The sequence below is a fragment of the Nipponia nippon genome, unplaced genomic scaffold, assembly GCF_047370975.1.
Source record: "Nipponia nippon isolate SJK-2023a ecotype South Korea unplaced genomic scaffold, ASM4737097v1 scaffold_9, whole genome shotgun sequence".
Taxonomy (NCBI): Eukaryota; Metazoa; Chordata; class Aves; order Pelecaniformes; family Threskiornithidae; genus Nipponia; species Nipponia nippon.
Window position 1 is genome coordinate 7,014,511 of NW_028262413.1, and position 15,165 is coordinate 7,029,675.

Genomic DNA, 15,165 nt, shown 5'->3' on the forward strand with positions numbered 1-15,165 from the left:
CAATTCAATAGCTTTTAAAACCATTTTGGACTTTAAAAAAAAAAAAAAAAAGAAAGAAAAAGTGCAGCTTCCTCTTTGGCACTGCTAGTTAATATCTCACTGTAGATACCCTCCAAAGCTGTGATGAAATATGAAGTTAATACATCACTAGCAAGCTTTCAGTCAGAATGATGTATTATTCAAAGTGGAATTAGCTAGGAGGATCAATGCACACCCATTACTCTATTTAAAATAATTATTGGAAGACTCATTAACTTCCCCCCCCCCCTCTTTTCGAACAACATGGAGAATGAGACATCTAGGAACATCCCCTCCCCCAGCGTATGCACCTCTATGACTTAAGTATATTTTCATTCATAGCAGGATTATTAACACCTGAAGGCCAAAACCCAGATTTAACTCAACAGAATTTACCTTCAAATCACTGAACCTGAAACCAGGTGCCGTAGGCAAAGGCGAACGCAGGTCTGATGCACATTTTCAAAAAATCAAAGGTCATGGCAGTATCTGTGTGAAATAGTGTGTGTGCCAGCATAAGGTTTAGTGTCACATCTTGTCTGGGTACCTGTTATTTGCTCTGATTTTACATGTGAGCAGCAACTTGAACTATTAAGGGGGCTGTTTCCATTTCTTGTTTTCCCTTACAAATATATTCTGCAGGATACTTACTTTGGGCCATCCATTCATTACACGGCAAACGCTTTCTGTCTCCCAGCTCACCTCTGTCGGGCTGCAGGCTCTTGACCAGATTTGTCCTTTTGCATCGACTCGAATGGGAGATGTGCAATTACAGCATGTATGGGGGAAACGGGAGAAAATATGATCTGTGGAGGAGCAGGAATATATCAGTCTTTGATCATTTAGTGCTTGTGAGGGTGAAAAACTTAGAGAACCAAATCTAGCTCATCATTGTGTTGGGAGCTCTGTAGGCATTTTCTTGCCTGCACAGATAGCTCAGTGTGCTGTAGTGTCGACCAGTGTCCCTTCTCACCCATCACTTCTCCTGAAAAGGTCCAAATAAATATTTCCTACTCTATTTCAAAGCAAAGCACATGTAAACTTTTCATATCTGTTCATCCACATTCCAGACCTGGCTGAAATCTTTTACTTCCTTTTATTCAGAAATGTTTAAGAAATGAGATATTTATCCACAACCAGCTTTTACAATGTGGACTTCAAAAGGGAGAGAAGAGAGGGGTGAGACAATGGACTTTATGCAGAGCAAAAGGGTGCGCACCACAAAGCCAGGATATGTATCCTTTCTCAGTGCGGCAGAGCAACGCAGGGTTAAAGCATCATTGTTCAGAAGGGTTAGGAGTAGGACCTACTCAAGCTGTAAGCTAGCTCTAAAGTAATTTGGCCTCAATGACGTGAATTTGATGAGTTTCAGAAGCAATGTGCCAAGTACTTTCCCTTTGCTGAGAAAAGTATGTTTCTTTTGACTGTGATTATCTTGGATTCTTTGAAATGCTGTTGCTGTGATGTTAAAATACATATTGTGTGACATAATGTTCGCATTAATGGGGTTCTTCTCATTTCTGTTCTAAACCAGTGAAAATCAGGTCCTTTCCTGTAGAGACTGAGTACTGGCATCTGTCCAACACTACTGAGCTGATAAGAGAATAAATTGTTTAACCATGTTGATTGTCCTGAAACCCTACAGGACAATTTAATCTCTGCAACCTAGTTAATTTGTAATAGTTTTCTTTTTCTTCTTAGTTGTTTGTACAGAGTGTTTGGAGACTTGAGAATTTGGCTGGTGAGCCGTAGATCTTAACCGCAAGCTGAATGGGAGTTGAAGGCACGCGGTTGGGGGAATATTACCCCTGACTTCCACCGTCGTAATTGAAAGTAGAATTTGACACATTGGCATCTCTCTGTGTCAGCCATTGTCGCTGGCTTCAGCTGCCACGGTTAAGTATGTAGTCATTCATCCTTGGCAGACACCGTCCTTTACAGCAGACGAGGATGGTCTCTGGATGTTAATGCCACAGCACTCTGGGAGCAGCTGGCTATATCGAATTCAAGGCATGCAGATTGTCTTGGCCATTTTACTTAGCAGATGGGTAAGGCTTGATAGATTGAAGATTTAGTTTCCAAGTCAAGGGCCAAATGTTGCAGTGGGAGAGAAAAGTAAATTATATCACTATTCGGAGGGGAAAGGCTCAGGTACTGTATCACAAAATTGTTGCCATTCATTTTCCTCTGACTTGCACAAAATGCATGTCATTTCGCCTTTCAATATAGCCGACTATGGCATTCTCCTTCGTTTTGAGATGCTTTGCAATACTGTCTGTGAGCCCATTTAATGAGCTTGAAAGCAGTTGCTGCAAATTTATGACAGTTTAATAAGTCTAAATGCCAGATTTTTTTAAGGTGGAAATGAGAGAGAAATTTGTGTTTCTTATCACTCCGAATAGGTGGGTTTTCTTCTGTTCTTTTTTCCCCACACTCTTTTCTTCAATACAATAGATCTATTTAAACATGTATTTGAAAGGAAAGTGTATTCCTTACTCCTGAGCTGTTCAAGCTATTAATATTCACCTACTTTTCACAAGGTGGCTGGTACCAGGGATCATTAGCGAGCTTTGTGGTGCTTCCCCCAGCCCTTCTCCTGTTGGTTGGTGGGAGGATAACCTGGCTTTCTGGGAGGCTGCCCAGGGCAATGGGAGATGGGGGGAGTCTGGCCCTTTGGGCAGGGGTCTGGGAGGTAAGATCTGGTGTTGCTGTGCAGCCTTTCTAACTGCCTCAGTGTTTATTTGGGGGTTCCCCTGTTTTTCTGGGTTTGTTATTTTTCCTAAAAGAGTCATTGTAAGCTCAAAATTTTTGCCTGAGACTTTTTTTTTCTGCTTTATAGAGCTGTTTGCAGCAGAAAGACAGGTTATGGTTTACTTATATGACTTTAGCATATGGTTTAAATTATATAGCATGTGGTATAAATTTTAACACTTTACAACTCTGCTGATTTTTGTAAAATCAGAGACTTCAGGAGGTTCTGGGCTTTTCCTATAAAATAATCAGGCGAGTAGAGAGCTTCGGCTACTTAATGCACACTGAATGATGGAGAATGAGAACTGGTTGGGTTTTTTTAACTCACTAGGACATGCTGAGCTTAGTACTGCTGTAACACAGGCTTTCTATAGAGTAGTACCTTGCCCAGTAAAGTCTGTTTTTACATGCTGTGGCTTGGCGCCCATACTAGCATGATCAGCCTGGCTGTGGTGCTGTCTGTCCTCTCATCATGCTCCTGCTCTGCTCCTTCGCTGGAACTTTCCTCTTTGGAGTATTAATAACGTTATAATTTTCAATTATAAATGATGCACGCAAGCATTATTTATCCTGTTTACTGCAGACCTATGGAGTGTTAGTCAGTCTTGAGCAAAAGCATCTTGTTCAGGAAACAACATTTGTAGTAGTGGTACTGTGAGTATTTTAGGGCAATTTGAGGATGGTTTTCCATCTGTTCCATTAATACTTGCTGTGCAGCATGCTCATGAGCAGCAGCTTAGCAGGTTTGTGTTTGTGCGTGAAATTCCGGTGGTCGAGAAATTTTCATTCGTGATGTTTCTTCTGTGTTAGCCTCTTGAACGAGTAGGGGGGAAACTCATTGCTCCTCTCTCACAGGAAAAGAAAAGCTTTGCGCAGCTTCGGCAGTCGTGTGTTGGGTGAAGCCTAAGTGCTGAGACCCAATTACAGATGTATGGTCTTTCTCTACCTCTGCAGCCAAGGCATCATGAGAAATATGGCATGTAAAGTCAATCTGAAGAATTAATTGCTGTTTTCCTTCAGGATATATTCATAAGATAATAAAAAATACACTGCTGTAATACAGATTATATAACAGAGAAAGATAAAAACAGTTTGTAGAAGGATATAAGCTCAAGCTTCATGACATGGAATCATAAAGGAGGTCAGAAGGACATTTCTTATTCTAGAGATTTTTGTCCTTTCTGCTTTTTTTGCCCTTCTTTTCTTTTAAGTATCAGCTGTTGTCAGGGACAGGATTCTTGTATGGGTGAATCTCTGATCTCAACCAGCATGGTAGCTCCAGGCCAGTCAAACTAGAGATGTACAGCAATGGGGATAGAATTTGACATTTTGGGTTTCAGAAACCTCCTTTTCTCTATGAACACAGGCAGAGAAAGGATACAGAGAAGTGTAAAAAAATAGAGAGGAAATTCGAGGGTTTGGGTTTTGTTTTTTTTTAAGAACTTGAAGAAAAAAAGATGTAAGAAAAGTTTTGCTCTGAAGCCTGAACCATTCCACAAAATGAGGAAACTTTTGGGCACTTTTCTAATGGTCTGACCAAGATCCTGAAACAGTTGTAGTGAGGTGTGGGAGAACAGTGTGTGAGTACAAGGAAAAAAGGGGAAAAGCATTTGGAAGGAAAATAAGACTACATCCCATACAGGTCTGAACTGACATCTCTGCAAGTGGTACTTGTTTGCATGTGATTTTTAAAGAAACATGAGATCCCACTCCCCATACCCTCAGAGAAAACATGATAACAGGTGCATGGAGCATTGGCTTTCCAGCCCCCAAAGAAATAACGTGACTGTTACTTCATGCTATTGAAGAACACAGCACATTTGCAGAATACGCTATCAAAAAGATTGTGTAGCTGGATCTATATAGGCATACCACCTCAGCAGATTAAAGGGGCGCTGCCAAGGCTGAGGTTAAGAATTGATCTACTTTGACAGAAAATCCCAAAAGGAAGAGTTTTAACCTTTAAGATTCTTTCCATCCATTTGCTTTCTTCAAACTGATTGCAGCTGTCACCAGAAATAAAAACAAAACAAACAAAACAAAACTCTTCACAACTTATGGTTAAGAAGCAATAAATAAAACATTGTTCAAGTGCAGTGCAAGTTTTTCTTACAATCTTGTACTAAATTGGTGGTAGCTTTTTTAATGATTTTTTTTTTAGTGGTAGCCATGGCTTGGAGAAACCGGAATAAATGGAAAAGATGCAGGAACGTGTCTTGCAACAGCTCTGCATTTTTAGTGTTCACTGTTGATTTGCCAGAAGCCAGACAGAACCTACAAAGTGGGTCGTTGGGTTCAGTGTACTGTGATTATTATTTATACAGAATCCAAAGTGTACAGAGCACCCCTTTGGGCATATAAAAGTTCATGCTTCAAAGAGCTTACAGCCTTCAGGGCTAATAATATTATTGCCAGTAACATCTAAGCTGTATATATTTCAAAGCTGCTGTTGCTACTTTCATAATTTTATTGCATATCTTGCCCTACCTGACTGTTGCAAGTTCTGGAGTACTGTGATGAGAAAAGGATCTTCAATTTCCATTTAAAACACCAAACCAAAACAAACCATTTTGTCTCTAAACAAGAGCACGAAAATGTGTCCTGAACACAGCAGAGTAGTTCAAAGGCCAAATAAACAGAAAAAAGAAAGGTGGTTTGTTGTGGGTTTTTCCAATGCAGTTGGCTAAGAAGATAATGAGGTTTCTGAGATTTCTAATTAGTCGTGGGGAGGAGGAACAAGAAGAGACGTGCTTCTGCTTGTGAAACTTGGGCCAGTGGATTCCAGTTCTCTCCTCAGGCCATTAGAATTTGTGATTTTTTTACAATAACGCATTTTTTGGATGTGCTGCGGTCAATAATGTCCTCTTCCTAAGAGAGCGCTCCAAGCTGGTTCTGTGCTTCACGCGACAGTGTGTTCACTGTTGGGCACAAGGTCCTCACTCAGGGGTTTCTTCTTTTGTCTCCACTCCTTTTCTCATATGTTAGTACATGGCCATAAAGTGATTAAACTCCGTTTTTCCTCATGACGTTGAGATCATGGGCAAGCAGCAAAGTACAGGAGCTCTTTTGCATTCAATGTGTTTGCCCATTGGGAGCAGGCCATCCAAAAATGATCAACGCTGCTCAGGCTTCTGATCTTGTCTGGTGGAAAAAAAAAAGAAAAATGTACCATGTGAATGAGGTACATGGCAGTATTTGCTTCCCAAAATTAAACTGGCAAGTATCTTAAAGTACCTCTGAAGAGGCAAAAGGTTAAAAAAAAAAAAAAAAAAAAGCATTATTGGTTGTAAATTCCTTGGCTGTGTTACAAGTAAGTGACTGAAGTGATGGGTTTAATTTGGAAGTTGTGGAGCTCAACAGGGTTAATCCTTCCTGCTGCCTTCCCCTCCTCTCTCGGGTGCTGGGTCTCACCGTTGTGGAGGACATGGGTGATTGCTGGGTGATAGAAGAAATACTGCAGGTACCAGTTTTTGGTCTGGCAGTACAGGGAATTGCATTGTCAAAAAACAGAGCTTTCTTCTAGTTCCTCTCACAAAGCTTTTTTCCTCTCCCTTGTCCAAGTGACACTAAATTAAATAAATGTAAAAATATGAATAGCAAAGAGATGCCAAGGCCTAACTCCATTACAGCTGAAAGGGGTCCAGCTTCCCTGATTTCAGTGGCAGCGCCTGATTTATTCCCATATCAGTAAGGGATGGACTGGTCTGAGATAACTTCTGTTTATCACAGCAATTTTCCTCTATGAAAGTGGAAGCAGCTGGAGAAAAATCATCTCTCTGTTTTTAGGCTCTGCTGGGGTGATAATACAGCTAATGTTTTAATGAATTCAAAGGACGCTTTCTTTTGATTTAACCTTCCTTACTTTATTTTATTACGCCATGTATCTGGCATTTGTTGAAGAGCCATTGTAAATGTGAGAACTATGCAGCTTGTTAGATAACATCTTTTTTTTTCCCTTTAGAAGATTAAACTGAGACTGTTCTGCCTGATGCCAGAATAGATGTAACCAATCCTGTATCCTTTGCATGTAGGTCAGTCAGAGGGACAATCCAGCACTGGATCCCATTATCCATGGGTTGAAGGGCGTCGTACATCACGGTAAGTAGCTGCTTCTTCTTGCCGGGAAGGGGAGAAGGGCGGGAATATTGTCCTTAAGGGATCAGGTCACCCTGGGAAGGATGCGGTGAGCCTGCACATTCCTCATTCACTGATGTTTAAGGGCATCACAGCCATTATTTGATTGGTAAAGATCGGAGTCATTTGTTACCTGAAAATGGGTTGGGGTTAACAGTAAACAATTTGTTTCTTTTCAGTCAGCGCTCTAGAATGCGTAAGTTATCAATCAAAACCCACTACAATATATCATTCATATTAGTACTTCGAAGGCAGCGTTGATGCTTCACTCCTGCTATTTATCTTCTGTTTGCTCTAAAAATACTCCTCTCTGAAGTTTCTATTTGTTTATAAATTATTTGTCTTTCAAATTTAGGGAGCTGATAATGAAACAGAAAATTAACTATCTGTGAAAATTAATTAAACTTTGCAGCAGATGAACATCTTTCTAATGCTGACATAAATACGATCATTCGGCTGTTCTGATGCATATAAACCTATTATCCTTGAACTTATAGCAGGTACTGAAATAAATATTAATATATTTTATACTTTTATAACCAGTTTTTACTTAGGAATTTTCCTGAAACTTTATCACGGGTAATGCATCATTAGCAATGACATCGAGATGCTCCAGTTCCCAAAGTACTCTTGTCAGGTTTTAATATAATGATTTGTAAAGTTTTAATAATCTCATTGTAATTCAAAAGGCATCTGCTGGAATGGTGGTAGGTAGTATAATAAATCTCCGTCCCATCTATAGTGCTGTGATAAAACATCTTTGCACCTTTTCTGAGGATTGTCTTTAGACATTAGCTAGTGCAGCAGAGCTTAATAAACATTTTTTTTCCTCTTGACTGCAAACCTAAAACTAGTTGACAATGTTGGATTAAAACAAATAGGATTTGGGATTAATTGCTCTACTTTCAGAGTCATTTAACATTGCAACTGGGAACACCAATAAATCCAATGAAAGTGAAAAATAGGGGTTAAATGATAACATACCATAAAGTCCTTCATTTGGAGAATTTTCCATAAGTTTTGCTGTTTATAAATTGCGGTGTTCTGCTGTGAAATAAAAACAACACACTGAGCTGAAAAGCTGTGTTGTTTTCCACAAAAGTAGATGTTATTATCTAGCTCCCACTGGGTAACAAAACAGGCTAGCAAAAATAAAGCGAGGACGAGTTGGATTGCAAGGATTTTTCAGTGGCTGAGTAATTTGACACGGAAGTCAAGCTGCCATTTAACTGGACCAGGATCTCTTTTTAGCTTTGTTTTCTGCCTGCCTTCTATTTCAAGACTCTCTGCCCCCTGCAAGCATGACAGTGTTTTAGCCATCTCATCGGATTTTTTTCTGCTCCCTCTCCTGCTCCTTGCTGCTGCAGCCGAAATAGCCGCTAGTGGATAATCATACTGGTGTCTCCTAAGAGTATTATTCCATTCCCAAAAATAATTGTTTGGGTAGGATGTGACACGGTCCCGAGGCTGTGATTCCCTGACCACATAATGATTAGTCCGTCTTGGTGCTGCCTACCCACAGCAAAATCTGGGTGGATAAAAGGCGTTTATTTTTGTTTTGCTCACAATGCACAGAAGGCAGCTAGTGTTTCAAGTAAAGGAAATTGCTGGATATATTTCAATAGCTTGTTTCCTTTTCAAAACATTAAGGAAGAAAAAGAGGAAAATCTTGCTTTCCTTCCTGTTTCAAAGGCCCTGATTAAAGGACTTTTCTAAGGCTCTTTTCGTGGCTAGAGTAAGGGAATTTCCTCCTACAAAGTAGTTGTTCAAATAAATTGTTCTCTTTAAGTTAAATATTGATGGAACGCCTCAGTGAAGAATTCTTCTATCGTATCTCTCTTTTAATGCTATTATATAGAATAATAGTAAAGATGTGAGCTTTTATTCCAGCCACACTCATTTCTTTTCTTGATGTAATTTACTTACATCTTACGTGAGCACGTTTTTATGAATTTATCTGAAAAGGTTCTTCCTGCCACCCATTTGGCTGCATTCAACTGGGACCCTAAGGCAACATGGACTTGTTGGCTGAAATACAGTGGAAAACTCTTGTGGTTTTTGGATAGAGTGGTTGGATCAAGCAGAGATCCAACAAAAGGAGCTGGATAAAGGCAAAATTGAAACCTGAAGTTTCTTCGCATTTTATAACATTGCCATGCCCATGTTGTTTTTAGGTGGTCATCACAATACAGAGGGACATGCCTATAACATAGAAATCAAGAATACATACGAATGTTGAGATAACTACCTTGCTTTTAAATTAGACCATGTTCGTATATCCTCTGCTGGCTGGAGATATCACCAGCCCCTCAGCTTTGCTCCTCCCATGTGCCTTATCTCAACACACCTATTTAAGTGAGATTTCCTTGGTTTTTCCATACCCCTCTCCCTCTAACCGGCAGAGCATCCTTCCTGAGTTGTGCTGGACAGTCACTCCTTCCTTGCAGTCATTCAGATTTCAAAGAGGAAATTACACACCCGCACAAACACATCCTCATCCTCATTTCTTCATTTGCCTTGTGGTGGTACTAGAAAGCCTGGTCCTATACGGGACTCCACTTTGCACCAACGCTGTATAGGGCACCCACGCTGGCCTGTCCCCATGGTGGTGACAGATCCAATGACCCTCAGTTAGATATAGGGATGGTACTGATGAGAGGTGAGCTGGTTTTTCATTTTTCTTGCATAGCTTTTCATTTTTTCTGTGGAGTGCTTGTATTCGTATAGTGCCCTTCCATGGCTAAGTGAACAATTTAAGTGTCAGAAGGACTTTCTGTGAAAGTGAAAGCAATTTTTGCTTGAGATTTCGTCAGGGATTTGAATTACATACTAATTCGATGGAACATAAATAATTGTGCCCTTCACAGTGTCAGCAGCTTAGTAACAATGATGGAGAAACGCACACATAAAAATCAATACAGGCTTAGTCGCTACTCAGAGTTCACTTTGTTTCCTCATCTCCAGGCATAACTTTGTAGAATCTTAATGCCACATTAAGCTCAATTTTACACAAGCAACCGAAGAAAGTTTCTTAGCTGGAAGGAAAACCAGTGCTGTACCAGATAGCCTAACAATGTTTGGATCAATGATAATGCTTTCGGGTTTGCCCCGCGTCTTCCTGCCGAACAGTACGTTCCCATCACGTCAGTGCTCCCCAACTCCTGCATCCGCCCTCGCAGAGCATTGTAAAGGCTCACACAAACGCCGAGGAGGCTCTTTTCAGAGCTGTCAGATGCCTGTTGCTGATTTTAAAATTGCTTTCGGTTTTGCGCTCTGCCAAGGATTTGTCACACCTCCCGCCAGCAAGGTGCCTGCTATTCTCACTCCTGCTTTCCCTGCCGCAAAGCACACGGCGAGCGTGCGTCTGCCGCGGAGCCCGCCAGGGACTGACAGCTGGGAGCGTGCAGCCCTCTCTCTGCAGAAGGGATGGAGTACGGGCAGACGCGATACGAATCTTCTGCTGCCGGCTTGCTGGTGTCTTTCAGCTCTGACTGCTGGGGGTCTTTTTGAGCTCCTCTTCAAACGCTCTTCTCATCATGAAAGCTGATGGGGAAAGGTCTCCAGCAATGCTGGTGCTGGTGGGATGATGCACATCCTTAGTTGAAGTTGGATCATTAGGTAAAGTAATAAAGTCAGTACTGCTGGGTTGCGCTTGCACATGTGGCCCAGTCACGGTGCTGCAAATCAGACTTCTCTGCCTCTGTTTTGCTGCCCATGTGCTCGGCTGGGTACCCTGCCCTGAACCCCTCTCTGCTCCTCGTCCTGCCTTGTGATGCTGAGGAGCACAGGGCAGGATGGAGCTGCTCCTGTGCAAGGGCTGAGGCAGCTCCTGAGGCCTCAGAGAGAATGATTGTGCCCTTGTGGGAATAGGGGAACGTGAAATACCAGGTTATGTCGCATACAGTTGATTTGCATTAAAATGGCTACTAAAGCTTTTGTCTGCCACGTGCTTCAGCAAGATCTCAGAGGAGCACCTGGCAGGATGGAGCTATTGCACAGAAACTGCTTTTTCCCACCTCTGCTGTCTTTGATTTGCCCTTTTTAGTACCATTTTGTATGTAAGCCTCTTAGAGATGCCCTTTCCTTGTTCTTACCAGCTGCCTGAAAGGCATTAAAATGAGTCTCCTTCCCTGATGCCAGTCCTCAGGGCAGCACCCGGTGCTGGAGGCTGCGCAGCATTTGCTCTCTCCCAGCCTGGGCACGGGTGCTCTGCACGGTCCTGTTTTACCATGCAGGCAAATGGTTGTCAGAGGGAGCAGCAGCCCACACTACCCCAGGAAATCTTTCACAGTGATGGAAACCATGTTTTGTCACTGTGTCCTGTTCTCTGTGTCTGTCACCAAGAATCTACATGGATCAGCAGAAAATTATTAGCAGAGCACAAATAAATTACCACAGCAGAAAAGCCTCTATTAGTGTCATAAAAATGGGGCTCTTATTCCCTTCCTTGTCAAAAGTGAGCACTGAAAATCAAAGTGCAGCCAGATCAAAAGCTTAGGTACAAAGTGAATCGATGGCATCTGTTGCTTGTTTGCGAACGTAGGGTAGGGTGAGGGGAAGAGAGGCACCTTTGTTTATTTAAAAGGGAGTTTGGAAAAAAAATCTTACTTTTTTCTTCTGCCTTTGTATTATTAAAATGCCATAAATTAAGCTCAGCATGGAGCAGAGTGTGATCTTGGGTCTCCCTCAGGATGGGCGAGAGGTGTTCAGGCAAGCTGGTGGTGACCACCAAAGTTTCAGGGGCTGCTGGGGAGATCATACGAAAATACAGCGGAAACAGAATTGCTTGGATAATGAAAAAGGATAGAGAATAAATATGTTGCGCATCTCTCCAGTTGTCCTAGGCAAAAAGACAGGGAATAACCTGTTAAAATAAATCAGCGCTAAAAAGGAAGCAATCCAGACAGTGTTAGTTACCCTGTGGATCTGTCACACCAGAAGGCATAATAACAAGAAAACACCATTAGCGGCATGACAGGTTTTTTCTTTTGTTTTTAACTTTAACCATAACACCACCTGACAAGCTGTTTGCTTTCTGCACCAAATATCCAGGGGTTGTAGAGAAGAAAGGCAGGGGAGAGGGGTGAGGGCGAGATGTGATACCATGGGACCTCGTCTTTTAAAGTAAAACTTTGAAGGAAGCAGCAGCCCAATTTGGAACAAGGAAGGCTATCAAAGGGAGAGCAGCGCAATGTGTTAAACTGAGAAGGAAATGTGGAGGAGCATTTCTTTTTCCTCGGGGATGATCTGGATATTTTCTTTTGTTTTCTGATCTGTTCTTGTGTTCACAGTCAGAGTAGCCGTGTGAAAGGGGCCAGGACACGATTGCTGCGGAGCAAAGGGGAGGAGGAGGGAAGTGGGAAATGAAGATGAAAGCAGAGGTGATAAGTTCACACCTTTATATAGGGCAGCTCTGTGCATAGCTGCAGGGGTCTGTATCATTTAAGAGATTAAATGATGGCAGTGTTGGAAATCTCTGGTCCTTCACCTGTCTGCTCTGCGGAAAGCAGTGCTGGTCACAGCTGAGTAGAGACCAGTAGAGCTGACATAGAATTAATATATTGCACAGAAAAACTAATTCAAACTAACAAAAAGAAGATTGCTGTTGTTAGAAGTTAAGAATTAAGGTTGATGGTGAATGTGAACAAAGCACCTGCAGGGAGAAGGAGCCGAGTGCTTTGCTGGTGGGTTTTGAGAAGGTTTGCTGAGCAGAGAGGGGTGAAGTCTGAGAAGGTGCGGTTTTGCTCTGGCTCCGCTGGAGCAGATGTGAACAGCCCGTGCTCCTCAGGCCGCTTCTGCCTCACTTCACCCTACCTCTCCCAGGCTCCAGCTTGCTCCAGGAATCCTCTTCTCCTCTAAACGCCTCATCACAGTTCCTTTTTCCTCCTCCTACTCATGCCCATTTTGTATTTCTTAGTTTGTGTCCCTCCAGCCTTGTCTCCCCATGTACCTCTGCCTCCAGTTAGGTTTTGCGAAACCCAGCGAAGTCTCATCCCCGTCTAGAATGGCAACAGCCGTTCTGCCAAGCTCTGCATCAGCAGTGCTTAAGCATTAAAGGTTCAGAATTATTTTTTACTTCTTTAAAGAGTTAAGACCTCTCCTCCCCAGCTAAACTGTTTCCTCCTAAGTGGTTTTAAGAGAGGGAGTGAGAAAAATTAAGCCTGAGACCAACACCTGGCATGGAAATGTTCAATTTTTTTTGCATAGGAGACTTGCCTTTTTCTCTTTCCTCCTGCTTTTTGTACCCCTCACTGGTTGTCTCAGATTAAATTAGTCTGCAGGACTGTGTTATTATCTCATTCCCTTCCTCCCCACCATGCTGTGCTTTCTGTGTCCTTATGGTTCCTTACATTGTTCAGCAGAGGCTCTGGTTTTCAAAAAACTAAATAAAAGTGAGAAAATTAATTGCACAATAAATGACAAGAATTACCCTGAGTACAGAGGACTGTCAGAAACTGCTCTTCATGCTGAATTTACGCAGCAAGTACTCATCTGCTGATCTTTTCAGTTAAAGTAGCATATAGTATTTGTAATCTCATCTTTAAAATCAGCACTGTGAGTCTGGTCCCTGGCTCTGGTGTGCAGCCTGCTTTATTGGGGAAGTTCTGGCTCAGTGGGTGTGCGGCATGGTGTCCTTTTGATTATTTTTGTGTGTTTGCTTTTTAAATGTTTGAATGCAAAAGCTTTAGAATGACTTGGCTCATTGTGAAAACGAAATTGGCAGTAACATTGTTTAACAATTTTGGGAGACTTTCAAAGCTCTTCGTATTGGTATTGCAGATTTCAGTTATTCAAAGTGTAGCTGGGTGACGTTTCCACCTATCAGGCATTGCACATACGTTAATTTTGGAAATAAGCTCATTTTAAGATACTGTTCTCAATGCAGCCAAGTTCCTGTTTTCTTACAGAAAAGCATGATGAAAGTCCCAAAGCATTCCATGAGATATAAATGGACTTGGCATATAGTTATTTTCTTGTGATCTCCAATCCAAGTTCCTGTTAGATTTAAAAAGGGTTTTGATCACAGATAGTTGTGTGCTGTTTACCTACATAGCTCAAGAAGCCTCTTAATCTACAGTGATTTGGTTAAAATTCAGGTCTATCTTTATCCAGCATTTTACAGAATATATTTTTAGCAACTCAGTCCTTGAACTCAAAATGTTCAACTGATGGCTTTTGCAATATTTGTTGGCACCAGCTTGTGAAAGCTGCAGTAGTTGGTGGAGATCCACTATTGGTATCTGTTTTAAGATCTGATTTTTTCCTCTGCTTGGAAAAACTATTGTGCACAATTCAGTATTAGTTCGCATCTAGTGGTGACGCCTTGACAAATAAAGAGTGTAAAAAGGTCAGCTTTTTAAAGCATGCCTGCAATTGCTCTGCCTTTGGGTTGGGTTGTACAAAATACGGACCTTGGGCCCATACAAAATAGCGGTGAGATTTACCAGCCCATACAAAGAATACACTGGGCGTTGCTTTTCACGTTGCTGTTACAGGAGAAGGACCAAGAGGTAGACACGAATATTGTATCAGAAGGTCAAATATGTTACCAGTTGGCTCTGTTAATTTTTTTTTGGTGAATGTAAGAGTTAAAATACAATATTGTCCTTTTATGCTGTGGAACACTCAGTAGTTTAAATGTCACATTCATTGTCTTAATTGTCAACAATGAATCTGTGGTACTTGCTAATTTTTCCTTTGGAAATATTAGAGTGAAATTTTTTTTACGAGCCTTGGTGCTGTAAACAAAGAATTGCTGTTTGTTAACTGTCGATAAAATTGGCTGTACTGCATGAGTGGGGCATCTCAGTGGATGTTTTGGGTGCTGCTCTTTTCTGCATTGGCTGGGAGCGGTGGCCACAGCAGCACGTTCGTTGTTGCTTTCCCAGAGGAATGCCCTCCAGTTCGAGGGCCTGTCATTAGGGGCACGATCTCTGGGGCTCTGATTTCCTGGTGGTTTATTTTTCTGCTCGGGTACCCATCTGCATTCAGGTGCTGAGATGGGAGCAGGGCAAGGAGCAGCAGAAGAGACTGCTTTGGTGTGGGGCTCTGGTTTACGTGTAAGAACGAGTAGGTGGCTCATGGATTGGTTTTGCAGCATCGATTGCAGTGGTTCACAGGTATTTGCAGATGAACACAGATGTTTTCACTGGTGCGTTATATTGCTTTTGTCTGCCAGTTATTTTCATAGTACTTGTCAGCAAATGCTGTCTTGTAGATCATGTTGTTCCCAGCCTTGTCCACTTTCTCCCTTCTAGAAAC

The 15,165-nt window shown here is 41.8% G+C and overlaps 1 protein-coding gene across 3 annotated transcripts in view; it reads left to right on the forward strand.

Moving 5' to 3' along the window:
• Nucleotides 1-15,165, forward strand: part of PTPRG (protein tyrosine phosphatase receptor type G) — a 418,432-nt gene that overhangs the window by 292,884 nt on the left and 110,383 nt on the right. For all 3 annotated transcript variants that reach the window (XM_087744487.1, XM_087744488.1, XM_087744489.1), the window contains one exon: nucleotides 6,801-6,867. In XM_087744487.1, the coding sequence (XP_087600613.1) occupies nucleotides 6,801-6,867 (67 nt within the window). The remainder of the gene's footprint in view (nucleotides 1-6,800; nucleotides 6,868-15,165) is intronic.